At 43.3% G+C, this 18,705-nt stretch overlaps 1 protein-coding gene and 1 long non-coding RNA gene across 7 annotated transcripts in view; one reads left to right on the top strand and one right to left on the bottom strand.

Moving 5' to 3' along the window:
• BID (BH3 interacting domain death agonist) overlaps positions 1-18,705 on the bottom strand; it is a 79,198-nt gene that overhangs the window by 11,677 nt on the left and 48,816 nt on the right. For all 6 annotated transcript variants that reach the window (XM_037848026.1, XM_037848025.1, XM_037848027.1 and 3 more), the window contains 3 exons: positions 7,854-8,070; positions 4,012-4,151; positions 2,481-2,693 (listed from right to left, as the gene is read on the bottom strand). In XM_037848026.1, the coding sequence (XP_037703954.1) occupies positions 2,481-2,693; positions 4,012-4,151; positions 7,854-8,070 (570 nt within the window). The remainder of the gene's footprint in view (positions 1-2,480; positions 2,694-4,011; positions 4,152-7,853; positions 8,071-18,705) is intronic.
• LOC119543269 lies at positions 1,891-8,560 on the top strand. Its single transcript, XR_005218555.1, has 4 exons — positions 1,891-3,598; positions 3,839-4,430; positions 6,014-6,127; positions 7,876-8,560. It is a non-coding gene; the product is annotated as an uncharacterized LOC119543269 (long non-coding RNA).

Here is an 18,705-nt window from a genome sequence, read left to right on the forward strand (position 1 = left end):
AGATCTTGTGACAGGTGGTGGTTTCTTGGACTTGACATCCAAAGCACAAGCAACACAAGACAAAATAGATAAATGGGACTTCCTCAACACTGAAGACTTTTACTTCAAAGTATTTGTCAAAGAGATGAAAAGGCAGCCTACTCAATAAACCACATATCTGATAAGGGTTTAATGTATAAAGAAATCCTGCAACACAACAATAAAAAGACAAACAACCCAATTTAAAAATTGGCAAAAGACTTAAATAGACATTTTTCCAAAGAGGAAATAAGAATGGCTAAAAAGCACATGAAAAGATGCTCAACATCACTAGCTATTAGGGAAATGCAAATCAAAACCACAATGAGTTATCATTTCAAATTTACTAGAATGGATGCTATTAAAAACAAACAGGAAAACACGTGTGGAGAGACGTGGAGAAATAGGAACACTTATTCACTGCCGGTGGGAATGTAATATGGTATAGCCACTGTGGAAGACAGTTCGGCAGTTTCTCAAGAAGCTAAGTACAGAACTGTCTTATGATCTGTCAATCCTGCTAGTAGGTATATTCTCAGAACTGAAAGCTGGGATGTGAACAGACCTTTGCACATTGATGTTCACAGTAGCATTATTCACAATTGCCAAAGGATGGAAACAATCCAAGTGTTCGTCCACTGATGAATGTATAAACAAAATGTGGTATATACATGCAATGGAGTATTCAGCTGTAAGAAGCAATGAAGTCCTGAGGGATGCGACAACATGGATGAACCTTGAGGACATTAAGTTGAGTGAAATAAGCCAGACACAAATAGGAACTAAATGTAATGAGCAAACTCATGGAGTTAATATGTAGAACACAGGTCACTAGAAGAATGAGGGCAGAGAATGGGAAACTGATGCTTAATATGTGCAGAACTTTTAATAAGGTTAATTGTAAATATTTGGAAATGTATAGAGGTGATGGTAGCACTTTATTGGGGGTATAATTAACAGCGCTGAATCATGTGTGTGATTGTGGTTGAAAGTGGAAGTTTAGGGTTGTGTATGTCACTAGAACGAAAGCTAGGGATTGAAACATGGGACTGTATACTGTTGTGGATGAAGGTAGAATAGTAGGAATATAAGACTGTTCTTCCATGAACTGGAACAAATGTAGGCCACTACTACAAGGTATAGGGTGGTATATGGGAAAAATATACCTAATGCAAACTATAAACTACAGTTAACAGTAATATTATAATAATCTTCCATCAGTTGAAATAAAGGAACCACCCCAATGCTAAATGTTAGTAACAGGGAGGTATAAGGGGAAGGGGTATGAGGTTTTTCTTTTTGAAGCGATGGATTAAACTGTTTTAAAAAAAGAAACAAACAAATGCAATGAGAAATCAGTGGTTTTGGACTTAAAATTTATAAACATGTAATTTGTGTGAACTACAAAAAGGGTGTGGAAGGATATAGGAATATAGTTTGTATACACTATTGAAGTTAAGTTGGTATCAAAGCAAACAAAACTTGTTATAGATTTAGGATGTTAAATTTAAGCCCCATAGTAACTACAAAGAAAATATCAGAGAATATGCAAGCTCAAAGACTGAAATTAAGAGTACTGCTTGCCAGGGACAGGGGACGGGGAATGGGGAGCCAATGCATAATGGGTGTAAGTGTTTCTGTCTGGGGAGATGGGAAATTTTTAATAATGGGAGGTGGTGAGGGCACCACAATACCGTGAATGTTATTAATTCCACTGAATGGAATGCTTGGGAATGGTTGAGATGGGGAAGTTTGGGTTGTACATATGTTACCACAATTGACAAAACAAGAGCAACTGAGGAAACTAACAATTAAATACAATACATGACCCTGGATGGGATCTAGCAAGGGAGAAGAAAAGGCTCAAAGGCACATTACTGGGACATAAGAAAAAATTGGAATATAGACTGTAAGTTTAATGTTAAATTTTTGAACTTGATAACTGCACTCAAGGTAGATACAGTGAACATCCTTGTTCTTAGGAAATGTACATGGCAGAATTGAGCGTTGAAGGAGCTTGAGGTATACAGTCTATATTCAAGTGTTCAGAAAATGGATTGATAAATAAACCAATATATAGATAAAATAGAATGTTATGGCAAAGTTAAAATTGGTGGGTCTTGGCATCTGGGGTGTCTGGTAGAAGTACACTGAAGTTTTCTGAATGGGGTTTGCATTGTTTTTGTAATTGTCCTGTAAGTTTGGAAGTATTTTAAAATAAATACATAAATAAATAAAGCTGATAAAGCTCAAAAGGAGTGTTCAGCATCACCTTCTACTACATAACTTTCTTGCTCATGAAAGCAAAACCAAGCTATTGTTCCTGAGCAGGAAGAAGGTTTGTAGCAGCCTTCTTGTGGCTTGGTTCCCAGAGTAAGGGAGACAAACGATGAAAGCCATTGCTGGGTCTCTAGACCTTAGAGGGAGAACAGAGAGGACTTGATGAGAGCTTAGGGTCTTACATTTCTGGTTAGGTTCCTCACATAGGTGAACAGGTTCTGGTTGATAAAGTTCACAGTAGTGCGAAAGACATCACGGAGTAAGGATGGTGTGTGATCAGCCACCTTCTTGACCAATAGCATGGCCAGCAGCAGCATGGCCTTCTCCTCTTCCATGTCCCAAGGGTAAGTCCGCATCATCTGACCCAGGGCAGCAGCCAGGTAATTCCTTCTGTCCTGTGCAGGATAAAACCAGAAGGACCCCATGGAACCTAGTTTACTAACATTCTTTTTCCTCATAAAGGAAGAATGGTCCCAAACAGCCCCCCAATGACAAGTGTGAAGAAGCATGCTTCCCTTTCAGAGAGAGTAGTTACGGAGGTTGGGCAGATGGAGTGATAAACAATTTCATTCTAGGGGAAATGGAAAGGAAAGACTGGGGTCACTCCCTGGAGTGACCAAATGCATGTTTACGGAGTACCATGTGCCCCTTATACAATGCTAATGGAATACAAGACGCTTAAGTCATGCCTGTCCCGAAGGCACTTAAAAATCTAGGAGAGTTAATTACCTATGATGTCTTACGTCCTTCTTCCTGGTGCAGACCTACTGAAGGGAGGGAGATAAGGGGGCTGAGTGTTACATTCCCGCTTACATAGGATAGGCAGACCATGGCCCTTAGGACTTGAAAGGACCTTCAAGCTCATCTACTCTCATGCAAAATCAAATAAGAGAAGTTAACAGTGTGGGAGAGGTCCCACGGCAGAACACAACTGGAGGCTTACATATTCTATGACAGCTGCTACAGAACGTGAGATAAGGAGATATCCCGAGAATGGGGCAAGCCTTCCTGGAGGACAGATTTGACCTGGCTGAACTTTAAAGATGAATAAATTTATAGGTGGTGAGGGGCATCTGCATTTAAAACAAAACGGAGCCACTCCTCTACAGGCATTTATTTGACAGACTTAGGGTATTGAGTTCTCTCACTGTCTTCAGGAAGGCCACTATGCTTTGGACTTCTCTTTGCATCCCCCACAGTACCAAGAAGATGGTGGAAGTTCAGTAAATATTTGTACAGAGATTGACAACCGTGAAGCCTGAGCAGCTGGCTAAAATTTTGCTTTTCTTGTCACACCTGGGTAAGTGACAGAGTTCTCTATTGGCATCTTTATAAAACCCCCTAAAACTGAAAAAAGAATAAAGTTTATTTCTGGAAGAGTCATATTCTGGAAGAGTCATATATATTTTGCTAACCATCATTTCAGGATTTTACCCCTGAACTCCTGACTCTGACTTAAGGTTGGGGGTTCCTACATGTAAATTTATTCTTCTGAAAGACACTGAACCCTGCGCTGACTTGATTTCCAATTCTTTTGTAGAAGACCACTGAGCCCCAGACCTGGCCATCATGAATGGAGTCACTTCACCAGACCCTGGTCCGCCTGGCCAGAGGCAGAGGACAGAACTTGCTGTTGAACTGACAGTTGGGAAAATCCTCACACTTCCCATCTACTCCAGAAGAGGCACGAGAGAGCCTTCTCCCCTCACCTACCTCTTCTGACAGGTTCATGTTCATGAACTGCCGGGCCAGGTCATTCACCAGTCCTGGGTGGATGCTGCTGTCCATCCTGTCCCCTATTTCAGCAAGATGCCTGGCAATGTTCTGGATGATTTCCTCTTGATGTCCAGAATCTGAATGTTCAGGCAGGGGGCAGGAGAGACAAAGCGGACTCAGACAATGGCCTTGTCAACAACCTTACTCCACTCTACCCCACCCCAGAAAAAGGAAAGGAGTCTGCTTCAGAACAAACCCCTTTCCTGCCCCACAGCAGCCATGGAAGTCCTGCTGAGCATTTGCCCCACTCTCTTGAGAGCCCTGGGGTGAAGACTTGGGGACCAGCAGTTCAGGGAGCAGGAGCAGGGAGAATGACCTGAGTGAACAGAAAACAGACTCAAGAAGCCCACAGGAAGGTAAGTGAGGCTAGGGGCATTCACTGTTGAGGGTACCAGAGGCATGAATCTGGTGGTGGGCAGCCTGTACTGCTGCTAGCTCCAGACCCCAATATCCAGGGTCAGGTGTTGGCCTTGGCTGTGTGAGGACCAAGGACCGAGGCCCTGCAGTCAGATCACATTTGAGCCCACTTCCACCCTTCCCAGCCAGGGGACCTTGAACCTTCCTCCCCCATCTTCCTCACAGGATGGTGGTGGAGGTCACGCCTTCCCCAACCCCATCTCTCTCAGAACAACCCAAGTCTTCACTATGACCCAGAAGGCCCCATCTAATCTGCCCCCACCTCACAATGGAACTCTTCCTCTTGTGCCCTAATCCCCCTTGTCCCACCACACTGGTGTCCCCACTTGGTCCTTTAACCTGGATGCCTTTGCCCCTCCTCACACTTGATTTTCAGCCACACTCTTGGGGAGGCCTTTGCTGTACCCCCTGTCTCAAATGAATCCCCACCCTCCCAGAGCCAGGCTTCCTCTTGCCTCTGTCTCCTTATGCTCCCCTGGCACTAGCTACCACAGAACACAATAGATTTTACCAATTTATGTTACTTGGCTGATTTCTCTGCCAAAATGTGAGCTTCACAAAGGTCATGATTCTTGAGTCTGTTTTGTTCACTACCAAACACCCAGCACCTAAAACCACGCCCACACAGTAGGGGCTCAACAAACAATTATATGAGTGAATGAGGAAATGAATATTTGAATAAGCCCAGTACCTAGCTCCTACTAAGCATTCAATAAATACCAGCTATTTTTATTTCTCCCATTAAGTCGGATATTTTTTCCATGCTTGCAACTCTCCTCTGGCTTATTCACCTAGGATGGAAACCTCATCCTTACCTTAGCCTTGGCAGCCACTCTTAATCAACTACAAGTCCCACCTTACAGGGTGGATACACCTACCTCCCCATCTGTTGCACTGCCACCACCTGGGTGTGGGCCCTCCACCATCACCTCTCATTACAATAATATCCTAAACCCATTCTTCCTGCCCTCCAGAATCATTCTTCACTCTCCACAACACACTTCTCAGAGCTGGGACTAGGGCAAGGCAAGCAATGAGCCCATGCGCAAGATGTAAGGGGGCATCTTAAATATGGTGCCCTAGGCAACTCATCTGTTGCATTCTATCCTGGCCATGATGCTTCTACTTATGGACACTTCACTTCAAAACCTTTCCAATGCTCACCTCTGCTTAAGTGATGAGTCATGACCCATGACTTTTGCTCTCATCTGCCACTATGCCCTAACAGATGTTCTAACCAAACTTAACTATTCACTCGGCCTTTTAAGGGCTCTGGGCTTTCCTATCTTTTGAATTTTCCTTAAGCTACTACCATTCCCTTCTCCCAATTTCCAAAGAGCCAAACTGTACCCATCCTTCAGGGCCCAGCTCAATTGCAGTTGCATCCATGAACCTTCTGATTCCCCACATAGCAAAAAGCCACCTTTTCTAGCCCCTACAGTCCAGAATCTGCACCTCATGGATTTCCTAAGCCTTACTACCTTTTTCAATTACTCATGCACATTCTTCTCTCCCCTTCTAGCTGGGGATGCTCAGAGGCATCAGCATTCATGTCTGATTCGTCTGTGTCCAGCTGAATGAAGGAACTCAATGAAATCGAGGTGCCAGGAGCCTCTGTTCTGCCCTTTGCTTCCAGGTACTCAGCCTGCATGCCTCCTTTCTACTGGGGGGTGGGGTGGGGGGTGTTAAGTGTACAGCTCCAGAATCACTTTTGCAAATGCCACTTGGTTCATGGCCAGGCTTTGCAGTGTAAGAGCAAGGGAGAATGTGGAGAAGAGTGGGAGAGCAGCACAGGGGGCAGCCTCTGCGCACCTAAGCCTCAGGCTGTGTATGCTTCAACCGCAGCCTCTGATGGCAAAGCCATTAATTACTGCCTCCCACCCCTCTTAAACCTTTCCAAAGGGAGCACACAGTGTCAGGTGCTTGTTCCAGTTTAGGACTGGCCAGAGACAATACTAGCAAGATTCTAAGGCAAAGAAAATTTTTTTGGCATACCTTATCTATCAGGGAGCCATGGACCCATCCCCACCCACCCCATTTAAGGCAGGGCTGGAGGTCAACAGGCTGGATGGGCTGTTTGTCTCCCCCAGCACCACCAGAGGGCAGTGCAGCCTTCCCTGCCAGGACAATCCAGGGTAGCTCATCAGGCCTGGATCCACCTGAGGCCTCAGTCACCCTAGGCTTTTAGGGCAGTGATTCCAATCAGAAAAACCTGGGGAGTCTCCCACTTAGGACATTCTGGCTAAGGCACCTGGAGTAGAGTCCAGAGCCTGTGCCTTCTGAGAAAGCTCCTTACATAATCCCAGTGTGCATATCGCTGAGTCACACTGTTCTAGGGCCAGATCTAGGAGTGGCAGAAGCTCAAGTGGCTCCCCAGTCTGCTCCCTCAGCCTTCGCTCAGGACAGCCTCTGTCTGTGGTGGCAGCACTGGTGGCAGAAGGGAGTTAAAAGAGAGGTTGGGAGTAACTGGTGGCAGAAGGGAGTTAAAAGAGAGGTTGGGAGTAGAGCTCAGGGACTACGATCAGGAAAGGGTAAAGGAAGTCAGCAAACTGATGCAACTGCAGCCCCACCCTGCAGGACCAGCAGCATGACTCTAAGTCCTGGCTCCTTGTCCAGCTCTGCAGTGCCCACTAACCTGACATTTGGGGCAAATCATTTACCCTTCTCTGGGCCTCAGTTTCTCATCTGGAAATGAAGTTCAGAATATTTTAATGCTCTAGTTATCTTATAGATAATCAAGTCATAATATATATGAAAGTAAAAGTGTAAGGCATTATACTGATGCAAAGATTATCATAAAGAAACCAAAAGGATTTCAACTGATTGGACATTCAGTTAGGCCTGGTCAAGGTGGGATGGGACTGTGTTAGCACAATCACTGATGGAGCTTTTCTCAGACTTGGGCATACCCCAGACCAAGTCAACCTGTGGGGTGGGACCTTGGCACCAGTATTTTTTTTTTAAAGCTCCCTCAGGTTCCTGCAATTATATTATCCTAAATTTGAGAACCATTGGTTTATATAATCTAGATCAGTGGTTCCCAAACTTTGGTTACGTCAGAATTGTATGTTACTGTTCAAATTAGACCAGACTGTAGAATCAGGACCATCAGCACATGGAGAGAGATTGGCTCACCAGAAGGGAAGAACTTTCTAAGAGTCATCAAAATAGTAGATAAAGAGTTCAACACCACTGGAGGGAATCAAGTACAGACCAAACCACCACAGACACAAATGAAACTGCAGAGATAGAGACTAAGCCTAAAGAATCCTAAGGTCCCTTCCAGCCCCAAGCTTCCCTAAATGTTACCAGTGAAAGCAAAGCCCAGATATGGGGCAGAGGAGGCTGATCCAGATGCTGACCTGCCACCCTTCTTTCTTCCAGGTGGAAGTAGCTGGATCGGTTGCCATCTGTCTGCAGCTCATCGTCGTGGTATTCCCACAAGTGAGCCTGCGTGGGAAGTTCATGGCCCAACAACTCCAGCTCTTTGTGGAAGTTACAGTTGGGGCAGTTTTGGAGGAACCCAAACACCAGCAAGTCTGTGATGTACTCATCCTGGAGGCTGGCACCATTGGTGACCTGGAATGAAGAAGAGTCACAGAGATGTATGGAAACCTGGTCCAAAGCCAGAGACCTTTCCCACACCTGAGCTGGCAGGACTCCGGGATCTAGTCTGGCCTGTGGTAGCCTCACTGGCCTGAGGTTCTGAATTGCCCTGTGTGCACAAGAGCTCCTGCAAGAGATCTCATCTTGTGGGCAGAGGAGAACCCTGCACCACTTTGAACAACGACAACCCCAGACTCCAAAGAGAAAGCTCCAGTTCTGCGGTGGGTGGGCTTCCTATCAGGATAAGAAGCTCCACAAACTGTTTTAGGAAGTAACATTATTGAGGTACCCTTTACTTATCTACATAATTTTTACGAAGTCCCACATACCCTTCAACAACTTGAGGCCACCTTTACTGGCTATGGTTCTAGTAATTAAAAGCTTTCTTTTCCATTCTTTTTTGTTTGGCCAGATTGGTCCTGTACAAACAGCAGATTTTCAATAAATACTGGGTAGTGGTGACCATGGATAGAATCTGAATGCTTGCTGTTGGGTGGAGCTGGTTTACTTCAGATGTATTTGTTCCACCCTAAAGGGTGATACCTGCTCTAATATGAAGGGGCTGCTGGGCCCTAAGGCCCCTTAACCTCCCCATCCCCAGGAACAGCACTTGCAGGGGGGCTCATCTCAGCATCCTGCTGTGGAGTAGGGAGGGACATTTCAGGTACACTGACGGGGTGTTCTTGGCAAACAAAAGTGAGTACTTGTAGCCTCAGCAGTCAGGTGTGCCCAGAACAATCAGAGACCTAGGATGAAAGAGGAAGGCTAGGGAAACTGAGATCTGCCTAGATAAATGCAAAACAGATACACTGGGTTTTCAGAGAGGGTCAGTAAAAGAATGAAAGGTCCACCTCAAACAAGACAGTAGAGTGAGATGCTTCAGGGCTCCACCCTCACAGAAGCTTTGAACAACGAGCAAAAACTGACGGAAACATCTTTCTCAAATCTCCAGAAAACAGTTAAAGGATTGCAGTAAGTGGGCAAGTGCTGAATCAAGAAAAAGTCCACTTAAAAGTGTAGGATCTTGTGGTGCCCTGGCTGGCCCCACCCCTCCCCTCTCACTGGCTCAGCCCAGAGCTGGCCCCCACTCCCAGTTCCTGGTTTTGGAGGGAGCAGAGCACATACTGGGAGCATGTGTGTCTGACCCAGTATGTCTAGTGGTGCCTGAGAAACTGAACACACTCATAGAGGCTCATGGTCCCAGAACTTGACATGCAGGTAGAAGGTGGCCCAGAGCTCTACTACAGAAGGCTGTGGGGGAGCAGTCAAGTCATGCTGCCTGGGGCAAGGGATTGCTGCTGTAGGACATACAGTGCAGGGCCTGGGATCATGAGGAAACTTTCCTAAGGAAGAAGGGACATTCATATCTGTGTAAATGGGGAATTCCTAGGGCCACATGTACATGCCCCAAACAAAACATTAGTGCCAAAAACATTAGGGAGGTCCTGATGCTTGTGGCTTCCCGCTACTCTCTAGACTGACAGTATGGATAAGCCCTGAAGGAGAGTACTTGCACAGGTCAATCTGCAAAGACTGGAAAGGTGTTTTCGTATTTCCCTTTTTTTTTTTTTTTTTTTTTTTTTTTGCTAGTTTTTGGCATTCAAGGAAAGCTCTGTCATAATACTAGCTGGATACAGGTGTTGAGGAATAGACGCCTCAGAGTCTAAATAATACCAATTATAACACATTAAAATATCAAAATGTTCAGGTTTCAACAAAAGGTCACAAAACATACAAAGAAATAGGAAGCAATGGCCCAGGCAAAGGAGAAGATTAAAGCACCAGAAATATTGAGGAGGATCAGAACTGGGACATCCCAGACAAAAAGTTTTTTTAAATAGTCCTAAATATTCTCAAAGAGCTAAAGGAAAACATGGGCAGAAAACTAAAGGAAATCAGGAAAACAACAGATGAACACAAAGAAAATATATAGAGATGGAAATTATGAAAGGGAACAAAATAGAGCTGAAGATCACAGTAAGAAAAATTAAAAATTCCCTAGAGGGGTTCAACAACAGATTGGAGCTGGAAGAAGAATCAGTGAAGTTGAAGATAAGACATTTGAAATTATCCAGTCTGAGAAGAAAGAAGAATGAAGAAAAGTGAACAGAGACTGAGGAACCTGTGGGATACAATCAGGCATACCAATATTTGCATTGTGGGAGTTCCAGAAGGAAAAGAAACAGAGAAGGGGGCAGAGAGACTATTCTAGGAAATAATGGCTGAAAATACAATAGAATTGGCATTTATATTTACCCATGTCATTACTCTCACCAGAGACCTTTATTTCTTCTTGTGGCGTCCATCTAGTGTCCTTTCCTTTCAACCTGCAGAACTCCCTCTAACAGTTCTTGTAGAATTGGTCTAGTGGTGACAGAGTGTGAGCAGCCACCTTCCGGATTTGGCCTAGTAGACAAGCTGCAGCCTGCCCTTGAGTTCCCCCCGCCCATCGAGTGGTGCCAAGATGGCGCCCACATCCTGCTTCCGGCTTCTGATGTATGTAACCACCCGCTGTATTCACCAATCATGCTTGTGTGCGTGGCGTTAGCCCATTGGATACACGCAAGGTTTATAAGAAAGTTCCCGGGCAAAGCTCGGAGAGACAGCCCACAAGGAGCCGTACCTGACGGCCGCATCGAGGTTGTTCTCCCCCGAGGTGTCTCGCCCCGGGTGGAACCTGTAAAGATGATGATTGCCTAGTCCCATTAAAAGTTTATCTGCTTTACCACCGCGAGTCCTGAGTGATCACAAGTGCTCCGGGTACGTTGTCCGCACCCTCTCTCCCCTTATCTCTCTGGTCCCCATCGCCGGCCGACCGAGGACTCGAGGCGGGGCGGAGAAGCGCCGGACAACAGAGCCCTCTGTTTTTGTTTTTCTGGGAATGTTTTAATCCCATTCTCATTTTTGAAAGACAGTTTTGCCTGATACAGCATTCTTGATTGGCAGCTTTTTGCTTTTAGCACTTTAAATATGTCATCCCACTACCCTCTTGCCTCCATGGATTCCAATGAAAAATCAACACTTAATCTTACTGAGACTTCCTTGTATGTGACACATTGCTTCTTTATTGTGGCTTTCAGAATTCTCCCTTTATCTTTGGCATTCAGCAGTTGATTATAATGTGCCTTGGCATGTGTGCATTTGGATTTATCCTCTTTGGAATTCATTGAGCATTTTGGATGTGTATACTCATGTCTTATGTTAAATTTGGGAAATTTTTAATAATGGGAGGTGGTGAGGGCACCACAATACTGTGAATGTTATTAATTCCACTGAATGGAATGCTTGGGAATGGTTGAGATGGGGAAGTTTGGGTTGTACATATGTTACCACAATTGACAAAAAAAGAGCAACTGAGGAAACTAACAATTAAATACAATACATGACCCTGGATGGGATCTAGCAAGGGAGAAGAAAAGGCTCAAAGGCACATTACTGGGACATAAGAAAAAATTGGAATATAGACTATAAGTTTAATGTTAAATTTTTGAACTTGATAACTGCACTCAAGGTAGATACAGTGAACATCCTTGTTCTTAGGAAATGTACATGGCAGAATTGAGTGTTGAAGGAGCTTGAGGTATACAGTCTATATTCAGGTGTTCAGAAAATGGATTGATAAATAAACCAATATATAGATAAAATAGAATGTTATGGCAAATGTTAAAATGTTAAAATTGGTGGGTCTTGGCATCTGGGGTGTCTGGTAGAAGTACACTGAAGTTTTCTGAATGGGGTTTGCATTGTTTTTGTAATTGTCCTGTAAGTTTGGAAGTATTTTAAAATAAATACATAAATAAATAAAGCTGATAAAGCTCAAAAGGAGTGTTCAGCATCACCTTCTACTACATAACTTTCTTGCTCATGAAAGCAAAACCAAGCTATTGTTCCTGAGCAGGAAGAAGGTTTGTAGCAGCCTTCTTGTGGCTTGGTTCCCAGAGTAAGGGAGACAAATGATGAAAGCCATTGCTGGGTCTCTAGACCTTAGAGGGAGATCAGAGAGGACTTGATGAGAGCTTAGGGTCTGTGGCTCTGGAGATTGCATGGGGTGCTGTACAACACCTAGGAAAGTATAGGATGAAAACTTGGGGAAGCTGGGATAAGAGATCAGGAGTAACCCTCCTCAACTCAGGCTCCTGGCACCCATCCCTTACTCTCAGGCAGAAACTGGAGGACAGGCAGCTCCAGACTGAAAGGGCAGTGGAGGTCCACTCTCCCAAGAATAAGGCAGGACATAATCACACTGTGCCAGCTTTTGGTCCATGAATTTGCACTCCTGGGACCACTGATGATTTAAAACTGCCATGCCCAGCTCAGCTACAGTATTATCTGGAGATGTCAGGGAGTGACTCAGCCTTCTGAGGGCTGAGGAGAATAGGTTGCTGAAGAGCGCCATCTGCTGGCAGGCGAGGAAAGCACACCTCCCCGAAGACATCTAAAAGGCTACTGGGCAAAGAGGGATATATGCTGGGCAACCCAGGAAAGTGCATCCTTGGGGAGTGGAATTAAAGGCTTTCAGGCATCTTTATCTGACCTTCTCCCTGGGGTCCCTGTGGAGCTGGTGTGCACCCCCTTTATGGGTCCCTGGCCCAGCTTTGGTTGATTAATACTAAGTGTCAAGGAAGAACATTAACACAAATCTAATCAACAACAAAATCTTTGACAAGAGAGAGAATCCAAACTTTAGAATAAACTTACCAAGATAATCCGATGCCTGGATATCATCAAGAAATAAAAAGGCATACCAAGAAACAAGAAGATATGGCCCACTCAAAGGAGCAAATAAAAAAGTCAGAGGAGATGCAGAATCTGGAACAACTAATCAAAAATGTTCAAACAAATCTAAACAAACTCAACAAGATCGGTAAAACAATAAAGATTTTAAGAAGACACTGGGTAGGCAAAAAGAAGACTCTGAAAGCATGCAAAGAAAAATAACATCTTATGGGAATGAAAGGCACAATAGATGAAATTAAAAATACACTAGAGGGAGACGGAAGAAGATGGTGGCATAGAGAGGAGTGGAAGCTAGTTTTTCCCCCGGAACAACTAATAAACAACCAGGAACAACTAGTAAATAATCTGGAATAACCATGGGGGGACAAACATGACTGTCCACTCATTATACACCAACCTGAATTGTGAGGAATGCCCGAGATTGCAGCATAAAATCCGTAAGAACTGCAGATCCAAGCCGGGAGCCCCCACCCCCCACAGCCTGAACTGCAAAACCTCATGGTGCTAGAGAGCAGCACTCTCCAAGCAAGCGAATATAGCTCAGCTAAGCTCCAACTGGGGGTTTAACTAACAAATGTGGACTGCTCAATCAAGATATGAATCCTCAACAAGCAGACAGGCTTTTGGTGATGATGGACCTTTGAGAGACAAAGGGTGGCCAAGGACTGGCACTGAAGGGGGCTTTCTGTCCCTTTTTCAGCTCAGTGGAGAAAGCCTCAGCCAATTTCAGTTCCCAGCACTCCGACCCAGACAAGGTGGAGATAGCAAGGCAGAGAGACTATTCAAATGTAAATGACCTCTCCCTAGTGGGTGTATTTTCCCTAAGAGGAAGAAGGTGGTGCCAAGCTCTACTACCCGCTTTCCATTCAGAACCAGACCTCAGAGCCTGGGGGAGAACAGCCATGGGCCACTCCTCCTTACACCAGTCTAGAGCTACAGGCTGACAGGCGCCACCTGCTGGGTGGAAAAGCACAGTGACTTGAAGCCTCACAGGGTATAGTGATCTTCTAAGACACACCCTGAGGGAGACGTAATACTATTGCCTCCTTCTGAGACCTAAGTCTATTCTGGTCTGGGAAAACCTGATTGGGGTAACCAAGGGAATCAGATGCCTAGACAACAGAAAACTACAACCTACACTAAGAAAAATGAAGTTATGGCCCGGTCAAAGGAACAAACTTACACTTCAACTGAGATACAGGAATTTAAACAACTAATACTAAATCAATTTAAAAAGTTTAGGGAAGATACAGCAACAGAGATGAAGCATATAATGAAAACACTGGGCGTACATAAGTTAGAAATTGAAAGTTCAGAAAAACAACTGGCAAATTCTATGGAAACGAAAGGCACAACACAAGAGATGAAAAACACAATGGAAACATACAACAGCACATCTCAAGAGGCAGAAAAAACACTCAGGAACTGGAGAACAAGGCACCTGAAAACCTACAGACAAAAGAACAGACAGAGAAAAGAATAGAAAAATATGAGCAACGTCTCTGGGAACTTAAGAACAAAATGAAATGTGGGAATGTACGTGTCATTGGTGTCCCAGAAGAAGAGAAGGGGAAAGGGGCAGAAGCAATAATAGAGAAAATAATCAATGAATATTTCCCATCTCTTATGAAAGACATAAAATTACAGATCCAAGAAGCGCAGCATACCCCAAACAGAATAGATCTGAATAGACCTATGCCAAGACACTTAATAATCAGATTACCAAACATCAAAGATAAAGTGAGAATCCTCAAAGCAGTAGAGAAAAGCGATCCATCACATACAAAGGAAGCTTGATAAGACCATGTGCAGACTTCCCAATAGAAACCATGGAGGCAAGAAGAAAGTGGAGAGAGCTATTTAAGATACTGAAAAAGAAGAATCACCAACCAAGTATCATATGTCTGGCAAAAATGCCCTTCATATATGAGGGTCAGCTTAAAATATTCTCTGACAAACAGACAATGACAGAGTTTGTGAACAAGATACCTGCTCTACAGGAAACAGTAAAGGAAGCACTACAGACAGAAAGGAAAAGACAGGAGTGAGAGGTTTATGAAACAATTTTGGGAGATAGTAGCACAGCAATGTAAGTACACTGAACAAAGATGACTTGTGAGCATGGTTGAAAGAGGAAGGTTAGGAGCATGTGAGACACCAGAACGAAAGATAAAGACTGAGACTGTATAACTCAGTGAAATCTAGGGTGCTCGATGATTGTAATAAAAAGTACACATTTGTTTTTACATGAGGTAGAACAAATGAATGTCAACATTGCAAGGTGTTAAAAATAGGGTGGGTGTTCTAGTTTGCTAATGCTGTCGGAATGCAAAACACCAGAAATGGATTGGTTTTTATAAAAGGGGGTTTATTTGGTTACATAGTTACAGTCCCAAGGCCACAAAGTGTCCAAGGTAACACACCAGCAATCGGGTACCTTCACTGGAGGATGGCGAGTGGTGTCCAGAAAACCTCCGTTAGCTGGGAAGGCACGTGGCTGGTGTCTGCTCCAAAGCTCTGGCTTCAAAATGGCTTTCTCCCAGGACGTTCCTCTCTAGGCTACAGTTCCTCAAAAATGTCACTCTTAGTTTCACTTGGGATATTTGTCTTCTCTCAGCTTCTCCAGAGCAAGAGTCTGCTTTCAATGGCCATCTTCAAACTGTCTCTCATCTGCAGCTCCTGTGCTTTCTTCAAAGTGTCCCTCGTGGCTGTAGCTCCTCTTCAAAATGTCACTCACAGCTGCACTGAGTTCCCTCTGCCCGTCAGCTTATTTATATGGCTCCACTGATCCAGGCCCACCCTAAATGGGTGGGGCCATGCCTCCATGGAAATATCTCATCAAGTTATCACACACAGTTGGGTGGGGTGCATTTCCATGCAGATGTAATCAGCACCAAAACATCTGCTTCACAAGACTGCATCAAAGAACATGGCTTTTTCTGGGGGACATAATACATTCAAACCAACACAGTGGGATTGGGGGGGAAATACAATCAATGCAAACTATAGACTGTAATTAACAGAAACATTATATTATGCTTCCTTTAATGTAACAAAGCCGAAGCTAATTTACCGAAGCTAAATGCATATGGGTGGAGGACATAGGGGAAGAGTATGGGACTCCTGGTATTGGTAATGTTGTCTGACTCTTTATTCTACTTTAGTTTAACGATATCTTTCCTTTTGTTGCTTTCTAGCTGTCATGGTTTTTTTCTCCCTCTTTTTCTTTTGTCTGTCTACCTTCTTTGACTCTTCCTCCCTTGTGGAAGAAATGGAGATATCCTTATATAGATAGTGGCAATAGCGCTGAATACATAAATACATGACTATACAGGGAACCATTGATTGTTTACTTAGGATGGAATGTATGGTGTGTGAACAAAACCGTCTTAAAAAAAATGGGTTGATGAAGAAAGCTTGAGGGCCTATATTGAGTGAAATAAGACAGACACGTAAGGACAAATATTGCAGGGTCTCACTGATATGAACTAATTGTAATATGTAAACTCATAGACATGAAATATAAGTTACCGGGATATAGAACAAGGCTAAAGAATGGGGAGCAGTTGCTTATTATGAGCAGAATGTTCAACTAGGGTAGAACATTCATTTGTTCTACCTCATGTAAAAACACATTTGTACCTTTTATTACAATCATTGAGCAACCTAGGTTTCACTGAGTTATACAGTCTCAGTCTTTATCTTTCATCTTTCGTTCTGGTGTCCCACATGCTCCTAACCTTCCTCTTTCAACCATGCTCACATCATCTTTGTTCAGTGTACTTACATTGCTGTGCTACTATCTCCCAAAATTGTTTTATGAACCTCTCACTCCTGCCTTTTCCTTTCTGTCTGTAGTACTTCCTTTAGTGTTTCCTGTAGAGCAGGTATCTTGTTCACAAACTCTGTCATTGTCTGTCTGTCAAATTATTTTAAGCTCTCCCTCATATTTGAAGGGGAGTTTTGCCAGATATATGACACTTGGTTGGTGGTTTTTATCTAGGGTGAACCTAAACATTTGGAAATGGACAAAGGTGATGGTAGCACGTTGTGAGAATAACTAACAGTGCTGAATGGTGTGTGAAGGTGGTGGAAAGGGTAAGCTCAGAGTCACATATGTCACCAGAAGGAAAGTTGGAGGTGGGCATGTATAAAACAGTAAATCTTGCAGTAGGCAATGTCCGCAATTAACTGTACAAATATTAGAAATCCCTCTCATGAACTAGAACAAATGTATGACACTATAACTAGAAGTTAATAATAAAGGGGCATATAGGAAAATATATATATACCTATTACAAACTATATACTAAATTTAGTAGTATTTTAACATTCTTTCATCAACAATAACAAAAGTACTATACCAAAACTATGAATCAGTAGTGGAGGGGGGGATGGTTAGGGGTATGGAAGGACTGGAGTTTCCTTTTTTGTTTTTATTTCTTTTCTGGAGTAATGAAAATGTTCTAAAAATTGAAAAAAATTTGTGATGGATGCACAGCTGTATGATGGTACCATGGGTAAGTGATTGTATACTTTGGATCTTTGTATAGTTGTATGGTATGTGAACAATCTCAATAAAAAAATAAAAAAATTAAAAAAATACACTTAGAAGCCCACAACAGCAGATTTGAACAGGCAGAAGAAAGGATCAGCAAGCTAGCAGATGGAGAATCCAAATTCAAACAGACAAAACATAAGACTGAGAAAAGAACGGTGAAAATTGAGCAAAGTCTCTGGAAACTGATTAACACCAAGGGCACAAGTATTCACATCATGGGTTTTCCAGAAGAAGAAGAGGAGCAGAAGGAATATTTGAGGAAATAATGGCCAAGAACCTCTCAAGTCTTATAAAAGGCATTGATATCCAGGTCGAAGTAATGCAACATGTCCCAAACTGAATAAATCCTAATAGACCTACTCCAAGACACATACTAATCAGAAGGTCAAATGACAAAAACAAGGAGAATTCTGAAAACAGCAAGAGAAAAGTGATTCATCACATACAGGGGAAGCTCAATAAGACTAAATGCCAATTTCTCATCAGAAACCATGGAGGAGAGAAGGTAGGGATAGGTGTGGTGTGTATAGTATTTCAGATACTGAAAGAAAAAAACTGCCAGCCAAGAATTCTCTGTCTGGCAAAGCTGTCCTTCAAAAATGAGGGGGAGTTTAAGATATTCACAGATAAGCACAGGCTGAGAGAGTTTGTTAACAAGAGATTTGCCCTACATGGAATATTAAAACGAGTTCTGCAGGCTGAAAGGAAAGGTCAGGAGAGGCTTGGAGGAGAGTGTACAAATGAAGATCATCAGTAAGGGTAACTAAAAGGGTAAAAAGAGAGACAAAAATAAGATATGACTTATAAAAACCAAAGGATAAAATGGTTGAAGTAAATACTGCCTTTACAGTAATAACACTGTTACTGGATTAAACTTCCCAATCAAAAGAAAGTGGCAGAATTGATAAAAAAATATATATATATATGATAGCAGAGTAGGCAGTTCTGAAATTCATTCCGTCCTCCAGGGTAGCTAGTAAAGAGCCAGGAACTGTCTGAAAGAACTGTTTGGGGTGTGCTAGAGACCAGAAGAACACTGTACACCAGCCAGGGATGAGCAGAAGAGAGAGACTGATAAATTGCAGTGAAAAGCTGTGAGTAGAAATTTAGCACAACTAAATTTTCCTCTCACCCAGGACAGAAAGAACCCAGGTTGTGTTTTCAACCCCACTCCCAGCAGATGAAGAAGCAGGTGGACAGAGAGACACAATGGCTTCTTGGGGCAGTGGAGATCAGTTTGCTGAAGGATGGCTCTTTCCCAAGAAAAGGAGAGACAAGGTCAGGCACTGACTCTATGACTAGCAAATTTG

Source organism: Choloepus didactylus, chromosome 8, assembly GCF_015220235.1.
Source record: "Choloepus didactylus isolate mChoDid1 chromosome 8, mChoDid1.pri, whole genome shotgun sequence".
Classification (NCBI taxonomy): domain Eukaryota; kingdom Metazoa; phylum Chordata; class Mammalia; order Pilosa; family Megalonychidae; genus Choloepus; species Choloepus didactylus.